General features: G+C 42.4%; 1 protein-coding gene across 2 annotated transcripts in view; it reads left to right on the forward strand.

Moving 5' to 3' along the window:
* PRKG1 (protein kinase, cGMP-dependent, type I) overlaps positions 1-15,768 on the forward strand; it is an 844,452-nt gene that overhangs the window by 821,113 nt on the left and 7,571 nt on the right. For both annotated transcript variants that reach the window (XM_018568606.1, XM_018568599.1), the window contains 4 exons: positions 413-554; positions 1,568-1,731; positions 7,368-7,490; positions 10,285-10,347. In XM_018568606.1, coding sequence (XP_018424108.1) covers positions 413-554; positions 1,568-1,731; positions 7,368-7,490; positions 10,285-10,347 — 492 coding nt within the window. The remainder of the gene's footprint in view (positions 1-412; positions 555-1,567; positions 1,732-7,367; positions 7,491-10,284; positions 10,348-15,768) is intronic.

Here is a 15,768-nt window from a genome sequence, read left to right on the forward strand (position 1 = left end):
TCCCCTTTGTCTTCTTGCTTAAATGGTTAAGTTAATATTTAAAAATGAAATAGGATTTTAGCACATTTGAAAATAGGAAGAAAATGGTGAAAACCTTAAAATTTTTAATTTTTAAACCTTGTCACTTTAAGGACACAATTATGCAGGGATCCATGGCATGCTTGCAGTTTAAACTGCACACTCCTTAGTGTATCCTTTCCATTGCACACTTATGTTGCTCATGGCACATGCATTTATCATTGTACTTAACTGTGTTTATACCTTAGGCAGACCAGTAAGCTGCACTAAGGTCATTCAACAGCAGCTGTGTTGAATGCAAACATCTTTTTTTGACATTGTGACAGTGATTCCTGTTATACATTTAAAAGGTGCTATAGATGGATAGTGATGATATTTGTGGAATTTGTTTCAGAGGTTCATTTGAAGACTCAACAACAAGATTTTATACGGCTTGTGTAGTCGAGGCCTTTGCTTATCTGCATTCCAAAGGAATAATTTATAGGGACCTTAAGCCAGAGAACCTTATTTTGGACCATCGAGGTTATGCAAAGTTGGTAAGTAAAAAAAGATTTAACGTGAACATTTTTTTTATGGCACTACCCCTTAAAGGGTGTAAGTGACTGGGCATATGACTTTGCACATCACTTACACCCTGGGTAAGGGTGTATGTGATGTGCAAAGAAAAAAGGCCCACAAATAAATACACGTTTCTGCCAAAGCTGCAGGAGAGTTGCACACATTCCTTCACTATTATTCACTTGTTATACAAACTTTTGTAGTGTGCAAGAAAAGATTTCATACCAAGAAACCATTTTATACATGTGTCTTATTAAATTAAACCTATGGCTTTTTCTGATATAATTCATACACTTGCACAACTGGCATGCATCACATTAAAATTACACAAATGTACAATGTAAAAGGGGTTTGCAGACATTTTGAAAGACTTAGGCTAAATTGTACTGTATATCTGTATATCCTTCTAGAAATGCTGCATTCAACCATACTGATCAAAGTATTATTGCTTAAAGCAAATCAATCAATAAATAAATAAATGATTGATATTCTATGATATTCAGCAACTTTGCAATGGTAAACACATTAAATATACATTAGCCTTGAGACTATATCTAGGCTGTAGAGGCTCAATATAGAAGAACAATGGCATCAGGCAGGTGGAAATCAGTCCTCTAACTCTGCTTCTCTAGTTTTCTCTTGCTCAGAAGGTACATTATAACACATTAAAGGCTTCAGCAAGGTTTTAAGCTGTATAAGACATAAATCTAGTTTACAAGCTCCAGGATACATGTTTCATCTATAGACCCGAATCCTAGCCCAGGAAGCAGATGCTAAACCTGGATGATGCCTTAACAATGTTGGCACTGGCCTTCTTGGGAGAAATGAAGATGAAAGCATTCACAGGGGGAGTATTGTGATCTTTATGAGATCACAATATGAGATGCCGACTTCAAAGCTAAAGCCTATGTAAATATTAATTACAGTTTTTTTCCTGAAACATGCATAGTGCCAATTTCTTGGCTTTGATGATACTTTGCTTCCCGCACAGGTTGACTTTGGCTTTGCAAAAAAAATAGGCTTTGCTAAGAAAACATGGACTTTTTGTGGAACACCAGAATATGTGGCTCCAGAGATCATCTTGAACAAAGGTCACGACATTTCAGCAGACTACTGGTCACTGGGAATCTTAATGTATGAACTCCTGACTGGCAGGTATGATCATCACCACCATATAAATAGAAGAGCAGAGTGTGGAAGATTTATGCTTTTGTCACTTTGATTATAGCATTGGCAGCAGCAAAACTTGGCAGTCATAAATGGAAACCAATGCTTATTTAACTGGGGGACCAACAGTTCTAAGCCTGAAAGTTCATAAATAATATGATTGAATTAATTTATCAAAAATCAGCACACAGTCAAACAGTTTTTTTATTGTTTTATTTTCCCTATTTCTGAGATAGTCTGCCAGCGTCCTCTACTTAGATGTAAGTGTCTACTTGTTAAATGGGAAAATACCATCAGTTCTGGTGATATTTTTACATGATACATCTCGATACATACTTGCAACTCTGAATACATGGAACTCACTGTCTACATCCTGACCAGTTTCAGATTTTTTCATGCAGTGCTGCCCCAAATGAAATAACTTTATCATTCGGGCAGAAACAGAGCAAATTAATTATATTTTATTAGACCTAACAAGAGGCAGTAGTAATTTTCTTTTAGACGTGTAGTAATTGCATCGACCAAAAACAGCCTAATGTGCCAACATAATGATCCCACATGCAACCTTTTACAGCAACGGAATGTCTCATTAAGTTAATAAACTATAAAACAAAGAAAGATGTGATGATTTTTCCTGGTACAGGATTCCATGCTGGGTTCTATCATTGACATACAAGAGAACTAGGGTGTATTTCTGCTGTAGATCTTTCCAAATGCCATATAGGTGCAGCATGCTGCATGTGCTGCTGTTTGCTCCACCCCCTGCCCTGCACCCTATCTCAGGCTCAACAACTTTTAAAACTTCCCAGGTATGATCAATGACATTCATTTGTTACATGGAAATAATGGGCTCTGAGATGAGGATGTCTTGTAAGGGGTACATTTTTAAGTGATTTATGGGCTAGAAAATTTGTGTGCCAATATATTACTTTTTAAAAAAAATTATTTATTAACTGAATCAATGTAATAAAACAGCGATGACAGTGGATACGGTGAGGACACAGCATTCACCGGATCCGCAATATAACCTATTATTACACATCTGACATATTCAGTAAGACTTCTAAGGTCAAATCAATAAACAACTATCTTATCGAAAACACAATAAATTTGTATTCTGTGAAAGTCCACAGATTACCATTGCACTATTAAGGAAATTTCCGTATTTAGGTATAGACCCAGGGAATAGTTGCATCTCGTGGTTAGAGAAAAAGCAGTAGAAAGCGCTGGTAGAAAAGAAAAGGGGGGGAGTGTGTCCGGACAGGTCCCAACACACCTTTCAAGAGCCCTGGTTGCCGTCCTGGGAACCCCGGGGAGGGAACTGTGCTGAGGATCTGTAGAACACCCATGGCATCCAGGTGGCATTGAATCAGGCTTCAGTATTTTTCTGTGAGGCTGTGAGGTCTTCCAGTAAATATATATCCTGGACCCTGGCGAGCCATAGCTGGACTGTGGGAGGCTGGGGGTCCCGCCACTTCAAGGGTATACAGGCTCTGGCTGCATTTACCAAGTGATGGGTTAATGAGCGTCTATATTTTGAGGTCGACCGTTTGGTCAAATGGAGCAGGCAAGCCGCTGGGTCGCCTCTGAGGTCTGCCCCCGTCAGGTTCTCAACTATTTCCAGAACCCCCTCCCAGAAGGGCTGTATTCCGGGGCAGTTCCAGAAGACGTGTAACATGGTGCCTGAATCCCTCCCACATCTCCAACACACATCCGGGATCGAATTTTTCATCTTATGGAGCAACCATGGGACCCTATACCAACGTGTCAGGATTTTATATCCTGACTCTTGGTATCTATTTGCTAGAGAAGCCTTGAATGTCATTTCCAGAATAATCTCTGCCGGGTCTTGTAGTAATTTGTAGAGTTGTGACACCGCGTGTCTGGCGGGGAGACTCCCCACACATAGCTGCTCGAAAACTGTCAGAGGTCTGTCTAGCTGAGACGCATTCGGAACCGCTCTGAGAAAATGGCGCAACGGAAGCGAGCACCAGAAGTCCAGAGAAGGCTCTGTGAGGGTTTGGATGGATGCAAGTGACAACCATTCTCCCTAACACCTGAAGTCAAGTAATCAAAACTTTGAGATGTTACGGACTGCCCGACGCATCTGGCCATTCTCAGAACCCAGGGGGAAATCGGGGTCCCCAAGGACCGGGGTCATAGGCGAGGGCGTCGGGGACAATCTTGATGTTCTTATAATTTTACGTGTCACCTTCAGAGTGGCAGAAACCAGTGGGTGGGATCGGACCTCTGTGGGCAGAGGGGAGTGTAGCCACGGGAGACCTTCAATCGGGAGGTGAAACAAACTCCGTTCCATTGCCACCCACTCCCTGTCCTCCCGTTGGAGGCACCAGTCAATGAGTCTCGACAAGTGTACGGCGGAGTAATAGGTGGAGATGTCCGGCAGTCCCACTCCCCCTCTGTTCCTGGGCAGCGAAAGGATACGTCTGCTGAGTCTGGGTGTCTTACCCGACCATATGAATGAGATAATGTCACTGTGGATTGTCCTGAAGAAATGAGAGGGTAGGCTAATGGGGAGAGCCTGCATGAGGTACAAGATCCGTGGTAATATATTCATTTTCACCGCTGCACAACGCCCCAGCCAGGTGATGTGCAGCGGTCGCCAGGCCTTGAGATCAATGGCAATCTTCTTCAGAAGAGGGTGAAAGTTGATGGCATATATGCTCTCCAGGTCCCTGGGAATAAGCGTGCCCAAGTATTTAATGTGGTGTGACTCCCAGTGAAAAGGAAAGTGGGGTTTAAGGGTGTCTAACTCCCCCGAGGGTTGACTTTGAAGTTGGACAGTTGACCATATGCGTCGAGGGCCGTAAGCATGTGAGGTAGGGAAGTTGCCGGCTTTGTAATGAAAAAGAGGAGATCATCCGCATAAGCGGCGGCTTTGTGTTCACCCGTAGAGGTGGGGAGCCCTGAGATGGTCGCAGAGTTCCGCATGGTGTGGAGGAATGGTTCCAATGTAAGAGCAAAAATTAAGGGGGACAAGGGGTATCCCTGTCTGGTCCCATTGGTCAAAGGAAATGTTTGGGATCTCGTTTCATTAACGCGGATCGCGGCCGATGGGGAGGTGTATAAAGCCATTATCCAGCTCAGCATGTTCTTCCCCAGGCCAATGTGTCGGAGAACCCCAGACATGAAGGCCCAGCTCACCCTGTCGAATGCTTTTTCGGCATCCGTGGACAATAACATCATCGGAGTCCCCGATCCCCTGGCCTGGTGTATCACCCCAAGGGCTCTGGTGGTGTCATCCCTGGCCTCCCGAGCCGGTATGAAACCCACCTGATCAGGATGAACAAGCTGGGGGAGAAATGGTAGCAATCTATTGGCTATTATTTTAGCGAATAATTTCAAGTCCACATTTAATAGCGCTATGGGACGGTAGTTGCTGCAGGAGGTGTGGTCCTTGTCGGGTTTTGGTATCACTGTAATCCCAGCATGGAGAGTGTCTGTTGGAGGATGGGAACCAGCCAGAATGCCATTGTATGCCGCCAGGAAGGGACCCGTCAGGTAATCGGAGACGTTTTTATAGTAAGACAGCGTAAAGTCATCTGGTCCCGGGGCTTTCCCAGATTGAGTATTCTTCAGGGCCCCTAATAGTTCCTCGGGTCGGATCGGAGCCTCCATACTGTCTCTGTCCTCAGCAGCAAGCGATGGCATTCCAGATGTCCTGACCGATGTTGTGGACCCCTGAGAGCATTCGCCAACAGCTTCCCCGGTTTGTCTGAGTATTCGTATAGAGTCCTACGCCCCTTTAGTAACTTGCCCTTCGCCCGTTTGAAAAACAGAGCATTTAGTTCTGTCCGTATCTCTACCAATTCAGACCCTGAGCCTGCAGCCAGCGACCTTTTATGCAGGCATTCTATCACCTGAAGGTGAGATAAGAGGGACGCAATCCTGGAGGTCAATTCCCTTTTCTTCCGTGCGCCAAGTAGTTTGATAAGTAGGTCGCTCATTACGCCACATTTATGGGATTCCCATATCATGAACGGTGGGGCTGTGGAAGGGGCATTGACCGTGAAAAACGCCCTCAGTTCTGTTTCCACCTCCGCCTTAACCAGCGGATCTTGCAACAGAGACTCGTTGAGTCTCCAGGATGGGCACGGGGATCTTGGAGCCAATAGGTCCAGAGTCAGATGTATGGGAGCGTGGTCTGACATCAATATATTATCTATGGAGGCCCCTCGCACCAGTGGGAGATCCTTATGTTGAACAAACAGATAATCGATACGGGAGTACATCTGATGAGGTGCGGAGAAGTGAAATCTCGTCCTGTAGGGTGACAAAATCTCCACACATCCACTAATTGGAGTAGGTGCAATTCCGCCTTTAGTTTCCGTAAGTAAGCGTAAGACAGGTGGGAAGCCCTTTCGAAACGTCCCAGAGCGGATCTAGCGGGAAATTGAGTTCCCCCCCCAGAAACACAACCCCTTCCATGAATTCTAACAGTCGCGGGACCAGAGCCTGTAGGAACCCCAGGTGGTCTGAGTTTGGGAAGTAGACGTTAGCCAAAGTGACCTGGGTGTCACCAAGTTTCCCTTTGAGGAGTATGTATCTCCCATTAATGTCCAGCAACTGGCTCCCAAAAGTCCAGGGGACATCCCTGGATAGTAGTATGCTCACCCCCTTGGATTTGGACAGTGGCGAGGGACAGTGATACGACCAGGGGAAGTCACGGTTAACCAGTTTGGGTACCTTATCATGCTGGAAGTGTGTCTCCTGGATAAATGCCACCTGAGTGCGTGAGCGTCTGAGGTCCGATAACAGTCTAGATCTTTTTTCCGGGATATTAAGCCCACGGACGTTCAGGGAGGTTATCCCCAGGGGCCCCATGGCAGCCCCTCAGGTGTGCAGAGCCCGTCCGGAACCCTGGAGAAAGAAGGCTGACACAAGGAAAGAGAGATGGGGGAAGGGGAGAGAGCTGGAGGAGGAGAAAGTAAGGAGGAGACAACAGGTATATAAATGTACCACGAGAATCAGCAAGTAGCGTATCTTGTATAAATCGGGTCAGTTCAAACTAAAGGTTCAATTGAAGTCCCGTCCGAAAAAGAACGAGACAAGCCTATGTGGGGGTAGAAAATAACGAGAACAGAAAAATAGGTATCACACCGCATGCAGCCAGGAGGTGTTCCCCCTGGCTATCTGAGGTGCAGGTAAAGTTACCCTATGCGTGTATACCCTGTACTTCTCAGCAATAGGAAGAAGGAGGACAGTGGCGACAGGCGGGAGTGTATATTAAGAACAGGTTACATAACAGTGCCTATAACATGGGCAGGAAGTATCACATTGCATAGGAGGATGCCAAACGGCACGTTCCAAGGCAAAAAGGTAAACTGACAGGGGGTCATGGTCACGGTGCCCATCCACCCCCCCACGTGGTAATATATTACTTTTTGACCAATAAAAGATTTACTATTACTTATGATAAAGAAATGCAGCAGCTGTTATAAAGGTCTATTTTCTTAATTGGTACATTGTATATAGCAGGATTCAAGTCTGCATATCTAGTAGTGTGGTAGCATTTTGTTTGTTACAGTTCAAAAGAGCCAACATTCCGTGACAAAATACAGTATTTGTTAATATTAATTCTATCAATATACATTTTTCTGCAGCCCTCCATTCTCAGGTCCAGACCCTATGAAGACTTATAACATCATACTAAGAGGAATAGATATGATTGAATTTCCAAAGAAGATTACCAAAAATGCTGCTAATTTAATAAAAAAACTATGCAGGTAAACATTGCTGCACCTCTCCTATAATAAAGACTGTATTTAATAAACATGGAATTGATTTGTGACTGCCAGTTGATGCTGCAAAATCGTACTCTTGTTTTCCTTTAAAAGTTCATTCACTGGTCACAGCCATTTGCAAATGTGGTAACTTGCGGACAAGCAACAATTCCACTGAAGCAGTAGAGATAGATTTAAGCAGATTGAGTATACTGTATATTGGATTGTCTACAGTTATGATTACACATATACAAACAGACAGAAACTTAAGTAATAAAATGACTTGACTACAACTTTGGCAGGCTCTGCTTACAGAACTTGACTTTAGCTGGCCATACACGTTCACTTTCTTTCATTAAGCCTGTCCTGTGGGCTGAACAAGAAATGTAGGAGATTCCACCATCCATGGTTTTGGCAAGGATATGCTATTCAATTCTGACAGCTGGCACCCGCCCATCACTGTCACAATACCCAAACAGTGATAGTAGCTGATTGGCTGCAATAAATGTGCAAATTAAGCATCAGCAGCAGTAAATCAGTATGTATTTTATAACCCTAGTTTAAAACTGTGTAGAAACATAAAAGGTATGTATTGCCCTTTTGTTGCAGTTAGCGACAAGGGTTTATGTCAATGGATCCCAACTATGTTTCAAATAGTTGCTAATACCAAGTCTACAGCATCATCACAAGTGGATATCTCACTTCTTTCTCTTTACATTCAGCTTTAGAAATATTTTGTATACTTTATCTGAAGAGGTACACTGCCATCTTATGGCTCAAATGGAGTAATGTTAGCAGATGGACTGCACAGTGGCTAAGTGATTAACATTCATGATTTGCTTAAAATCTCATCGAGGACACAATCTTAATAGAGTTTACAGGAATTCCCTTTTTTGTTTGGACTTCCTCTGAGTACTCTGGTTTTCACCAAAACATATATAGAAATGTTAACTGGTATATAACCTATTTACTTTGTGTATGTATGTGAATAAGAGAGGGAGGCGAATTAGAAGTCCTTTAGCTGGTGATTACAAACCCTGGAATTATAACAAACAGATGTAAAGATACTATGCAGATAATGTAGATCTTGAATAAAGAAAAAAGAGAAGCAAGGCGCATTTTGAAATATGAATTTCAGTTTAGTCCAAAGGTTTGATATGTTCATATTTATCCTTTTATGCTAATAGTGTGTAATTTCACTTCACAGTCTAGCAGTGCTTAGTTAAAGCTGAACTCCAAACAGTACAAGGTCGAAAAAAATGTATGTTTACCCACTAAAAAGATTTGTTATCCTGGTATCTCTCCAATTTTAAAGAAGCTCTTAGGGTTCAAAGGACAGTATTGTGCAATGCTGCCCTTTTAACACTAGAATACTAACTAGCTTACAATGATGGCCATGTTTACCATTACCAGGGCCATGGCAGTTGAAGCGGCTGTCTCAGGCAGCACTCAGGGGGGCACTGTTGAGGTCGCACTGATGCCAGAGACTCTACAGCTGCCTGGTCACTTGTTGGATGCTGACAATGGTGCCCCCCTCACCAGCTATTCTGGGTGCCGCTGCCCCTCGTACGGGGGCCCACGAGTGACATGGCAGGTTTCTCCTGCTGCATCTGAGGGAGATCAGCTCCTTTCTAGTAACTGAACCTGGACGCGATGAGGAGTTTTGCCACTTTTGACCAGTTTCAAACTGTTATTTCTGCAGTGGCCGAAGACGAAGCTGATGAAGCATGAATTGTGCTTCATCAGCTTTGTCGGGTCCATTAGTAGCTTTAGCAGTCTAATATTGACCCTCAATGTCTTCATAAAGAAAACCTGTCACTTCCTCTGTGCCATCACATGGGGTGTTTGTTAGTCCCTTAAGTGATAGCAAAAAAGTTAAGCCAAAAAAATGTGGTGACATATAAAAAAAAAAAAAAAACAGAAACAAGTTTTTAAGCCTTCCACCCCGACATACATGCAAATCTAAACATAAACACATGTCCAGTGCACCTATGTGCGAAAACAATTGCATTATACATGTTACATGTATCAATGTAAATGTTGGAGTGAGATCAAAAATTCTGGAGCTATCACTCACAGTCTACTCTAAATTGATGAGCGGTAAAGGCTTTCAAAGTGACGCCTGAGAGGCAATTTTGACGTGTTTGGTATATAATTATTTGAGGCAACCTCATCTTTTATATTTGACAAAAAAAAATGAATTATATTGAGTTGGTGTGCACTAAAATTCATTATAGTAATTTTTTTCTAAAATGTTGATATGAACATTTGTGCAAATACTTTGTGATATAAAAAAAGCAACTTCAGATTTTAACGTGTGTAAAAAAAAAGTGGGTAATATGCTAAGCTAGGTTGAAATTAGCAAAGCAAAAAAAAGTTGTGTGTAAAAGATATAGTCCTATCAGAGAGTTTTCACTTTGAGCCCAAAGGTGCCTACAGACTCCACTGATTGAAATCTGGCTCTGCTGACAGTGATGCCCTTCTCTCTAGGGTTTTGTTCAAGGTATTATGCAACAGTAATTTCAAAAGAGATTGAGCCACTGTTGCTGACTTTATCTATAAATACATAATTTTTCCTCAATTAACAACTTAATGAAATTGAGTTGTTTATATTTAACTAGAATTAGGCTTCAATGAATGTGCCTACAAAACTAATATGTCATAGGTCATCAACTTAAGAGATTACTATTACCTGTTATTTAGAGAGTATACATATAGCGGCTATGATTTTTATAATGCATTTTCATAAAAGATAAATTGCCTTTATATCTAATGAAACTGTATATTCCATTACCAGGGACAATCCATCAGAAAGGTTAGGAAACTTGAAAAATGGAGTGAAAGATATCCAAAAGCACAAGTAAGTAATCAGTAAAGGGGTGCACATAGAAATCTTATTGAATAGATGTTTATAAAAAAAATGAAAATGGACTTAAGATCAGGTAAAGCACTGGTGGAACCAAAAGAGTACAACAAGATGGGTCCACATGGAAAGTGTCTTATCAGGATATGGTCTTCCTTCTGTTTCAGGAGCCTTCCTTCTTAACCCCCGAGCATAAATGGATGTACCCCCTTTCTTCTGTGTAGAACTTGCTTGAGATGTGGCAATCATTTCACAGAAACGAGACAACTCTCTTGAAACAAATATTAGAATGATTATTTTTTTCTGTGCTGATTCCTGAAATATGTCTAGAGTCTAGACTATTGAATAGTGATTGGCATAACAAAACATTGTGATTTGTTTGAGAGTAACATACTTGGCTCCTTTGCAAATCTAACTATATAGGGTTCTATTTTAATATGTACAAATAGTAATGCATTTCATATATATATAACTACCAAAAGTAAACATTTTACCAAAAGTCTTCTCATACTATATCAACCCAAACTCAGAGATTAGAGGCGTTTCCTTTTTCTATATGCTTGTCTCCCATCATAATGGCTTTACCAAGTCAAACTCTGCTGAAATGGGAAGAAGACCTGGTTAACCTCTGGGACAAAGGAACAGTAGTCAAGAGCCTGTATATGGTCTCACAAAGCATCTCACTGCACATTACATTGGGAATTGGCACAAAAAAAATATGTTGATGGTACTATACGCCTTTAAAATGTCTAATATAGATTTGCATTACATTGAGACATGCTTGAGACGATGTGGAGATAAATGTACTCCACACAGCTGCAGGAGGTGTGGTCCTTGTCAGGTTTTGGTATCACTGTAATCCCAGCATGGAGAGTGTCTGTTGGAGGATGGGAACCAGCCAGAATGCCATTGTATGCCGCCAGGAAGGGACCCGTCAGGTAATCGGAGACGTTTTTATAGTAAGACAGCGTAAAGTCATCTGGTCCCGGGGCTTTCCCAGATTGAGTATTCTTCAGGGCCCCTAATAGTTCCTCGGGTCGGATCGGAGCCTCCATACTGTCTCTGTCCTCAGCAGCAAGCGATGGCATTCCAGATGTCCTGACCGATGTTGTGGACCCCTGAGAGCATTCGCCAACAGCTTCCCCGGTTTGTCTGAGTATTCGTATAGAGTCCTACGCCCCTTTAGTAACTTGCCCTTAGCCCGTTTGAAAAACAGAGCATTTAGTTCTGTCCGTATCTCTACCAATTCAGACCCTGAGCCTGCAGCCAGCGACCTTTTATGCAGGCATTCTATCACCTGAAGGTGAGATAAGAGGGACGCAATCCTGGAGGTCAATTCCCTTTTCTTCCGTGCGCCAAGTAGTTTGATAAGTAGGTCGCTCATTACGCCACATTTATGGGATTCCCATATCATGAACGGTGGGGCTGTGGAAGGGGCATTGACCGTGAAAAACGCCCTCAGTTCTGTTTCCACCTCCGCCTTAACCAGCGGATCTTGCAACAGAGACTCGTTGAGTCTCCAGGATGGGCACGGGGATCTTGGAGCCAATAGGTCCAGAGTCAGATGTATGGGAGCGTGGTCTGACATCAATATATTATCTATGGAGGCCCCTCGCACCAGTGGGAGATCCTTATGTTGAACAAACAGATAATCGATACGGGAGTACATCTGATGAGGTGCGGAGAAGTGAAATCTCGTCCTGTAGGGTGACAAAATCTCCACACATCCACTAATTGGAGTAGGTGCAATTCCGCCTTTAGTTTCCGTAAGTAAGCGTAAGACAGGTGGGAAGCCCTTTCGAAACGTCCCAGAGCGGATCTAGCGGGAAATTGAGTTCCCCCCCCAGAAACACAACCCCTTCCATGAATTCTAACAGTCGCGGGACCAGAGCCTGTAGGAACCCCAGGTGGTCTGAGTTTGGGAAGTAGACGTTAGCCAAAGTGACCTGGGTGTCACCAAGTTTCCCTTTGAGGAGTATGTATCTCCCATTAATGTCCAGCAACTGGCTCCCAAAAGTCCAGGGGACATCCCTGGATAGTAGTATGCTCACCCCCTTGGATTTGGACAGTGGCGAGGGACAGTGATACGACCAGGGGAAGTCACGGTTAACCAGTTTGGGTACCTTATCATGCTGGAAGTGTGTCTCCTGGATAAATGCCACCTGAGTGCGTGAGCGCCTGAGGTCCGATAACAGTCTAGATCTTTTTTCCGGGATATTAAGCCCACGGACGTTCAGGGAGGTTATCCCCAGGGGCCCCATGGCAGCCCCTCAGGTGTGCAGAGCCCGTCCGGAACCCTGGAGAAAGAAGGCTGACACAAGGAAAGAGAGATGGGGGAAGGGGAGAGAGCTGGAGGAGGAGAAAGTAAGGAGGAGACAACAGGTATATAAATGTACCACGAGAATCAGCAAGTAGCGTATCTTGTATAAATCGGGTCAGTTCAAACTAAAGGTTCAATTGAAGTCCCGTCCGAAAAAGAACGAGACAAGCCTATGTGGGGGTAGAAAATAACGAGAACAGAAAAATAGGTATCACACCGCATGCAGCCAGGAGGTATTCCCCCTGGCTATCTGAGGTGCAGGTAAAGTTACCCTATGCGTGTATACCCTGTACTTCTCAGCAATAGGAAGAAGGAGGACAGTGGCGACAGGCGGGAGTGTATATTAAGAACAGGTTACATAACAGTGCCTATAACATGGGCAGGAAGTATCACATTGCATAGGAGGATGCCAAACGGCACGTTCCAAGGCAAAAAGGTAAACTGACAGGGGGTCATGGTCACGGTGCCCATCCACCCCCCCACGTGGTAATATATTACTTTTTGACCAATAAAAGATTTACTATTACTTATGATAAAGAAATGCAGCAGCTGTTATAAAGGTCTATTTTCTTAATTGGTACATTGTATATAGCAGGATTCAAGTCTGCATATCTAGTAGTGTGGTAGCATTTTGTTTGTTACAGTTCAAAAGAGCCAACATTCCGTGACAAAATACAGTATTTGTTAATATTAATTCTATCAATATACATTTTTCTGCAGCCCTCCATTCTCAGGTCCAGACCCTATGAAGACTTATAACATCATACTAAGAGGAATAGATATGATTGAATTTCCAAAGAAGATTACCAAAAATGCTGCTAATTTAATAAAAAAACTATGCAGGTAAACATTGCTGCACCTCTCCTATAATAAAGACTGTATTTAATAAACATGGAATTGATTTGTGACTGCCAGTTGATGCTGCAAAATCGTACTCTTGTTTTCCTTTAAAAGTTCATTCACTGGTCACAGCCATTTGCAAATGTGGTAACTTGCGGACAAGCAACAATTCCACTGAAGCAGTAGAGATAGATTTAAGCAGATTGAGTATACTGTATATTGGATTGTCTACAGTTATGATTACACATATACAAACAGACAGAAACTTAAGTAATAAAATGACTTGACTACAACTTTGGCAGGCTCTGCTTACAGAACTTGACTTTAGCTGGCCATACACGTTCACTTTCTTTCATTAAGCCTGTCCTGTGGGCTGAACAAGAAATGTAGGAGATTCCACCATCCATGGTTTTGGCAAGGATATGCTATTCAATTCTGACAGCTGGCACCCGCCCATCACTGTCACAATACCCAAACAGTGATAGTAGCTGATTGGCTGCAATAAATGTGCAAATTAAGCATCAGCAGCAGTAAATCAGTATGTATTTTATAACCCTAGTTTAAAACTGTGTAGAAACATAAAAGGTATGTATTGCCCTTTTGTTGCAGTTAGCGACAAGGGTTTATGTCAATGGATCCCAACTATGTTTCAAATAGTTGCTAATACCAAGTCTACAGCATCATCACAAGTGGATATCTCACTTCTTTCTCTTTACATTCAGCTTTAGAAATATTTTGTATACTTTATCTGAAGAGGTACACTGCCATCTTATGGCTCAAATGGAGTAATGTTAGCAGATGGACTGCACAGTGGCTAAGTGATTAACATTCATGATTTGCTTAAAATCTCATCGAGGACACAATCTTAATAGAGTTTACAGGAATTCCCTTTTTTGTTTGGACTTCCTCTGAGTACTCTGGTTTTCACCAAAACATATATAGAAATGTTAACTGGTATATAACCTATTTACTTTGTGTATGTATGTGAATAAGAGAGGGAGGCGAATTAGAAGTCCTTTAGCTGGTGATTACAAACCCTGGAATTATAACAAACAGATGTAAAGATACTATGCAGATAATGTAGATCTTGAATAAAGAAAAAAGAGAAGCAAGGCGCATTTTGAAATATGAATTTCAGTTTAGTCCAAAGGTTTGATATGTTCATATTTATCCTTTTATGCTAATAGTGTGTAATTTCACTTCACAGTCTAGCAGTGCTTAGTTAAAGCTGAACTCCAAACAGTACAAGGTCGAAAAAAATGTATGTTTACCCACTAAAAAGATTTGTTATCCTGGTATCTCTCCAATTTTAAAGAAGCTCTTAGGGTTCAAAGGACAGTATTGTGCAATGCTGCCCTTTTAACACTAGAATACTAACTAGCTTACAATGATGGCCAGGTTTACCATTACCAGGGCCATGGCAGTTGAAGCGGCTGTCTCAGGCAGCACTCAGGGGGGCACTGTTGAGGTCGCACTGATGCCAGAGACTCTACAGCTGCCTGGTCACTTGTTGGATGCTGACAATGGTGCCCCCCTCACCAGCTATTCTGGGTGCCGCTGCCCCTCGTACGGGGGCCCACGAGTGACATGGCAGGTTTCTCCTGCTGCATCTGAGGGAGATCAGCTCCTTTCTAGTAACTGAACCTGGACGCGATGAGGAGTTTTGCCACTTTTGACCAGTTTCAAACTGTTATTTCTGCAGTGGCCGAAGACGAAGCTGATGAAGCATGAATTGTGCTTCATCAGCTTTGTCGGGTCCATTAGTAGCTTTAGCAGTCTAATATTGACCCTCAATGTCTTCATAAAGAAAACCTGTCACTTCCTCTGTGCCATCACATGGGGTGTTTGTTAGTCCCTTAAGTGATAGCAAAAAAGTTAAGCCAAAAAAATGTGGTGACATATAAAAAAAAAAAAAAAACAGAAACAAGTTTTTAAGCCTTCCACCCCGACATACATGCAAATCTAAACATAAACACATGTCCAGTGCACCTATGTGCGAAAACAATTGCATTATACATGTTACATGTATCAATGTAAATGTTGGAGTGAGATCAAAAATTCTGGAGCTATCACTCACAGTCTACTCTAAATTGATGAGCGGTAAAGGCTTTCAAAGTGACGCCTGAGAGGCAATTTTGACGTGTTTGGTATATAATTATTTGAGGCAACCTCATCTTTTATATTTGACAAAAAAAAATGAATTATATTGAGTTGGTGTGCACTAAAATTCATTATAGTAATTTTTTTCTAAAATGTTG

The sequence above is a fragment of the Nanorana parkeri genome, unplaced genomic scaffold, assembly GCF_000935625.1.
Source record: "Nanorana parkeri isolate BGI_ZX_2015 unplaced genomic scaffold, ASM93562v1 scaffold32, whole genome shotgun sequence".
Classification (NCBI taxonomy): Eukaryota; Metazoa; Chordata; class Amphibia; order Anura; family Dicroglossidae; genus Nanorana; species Nanorana parkeri.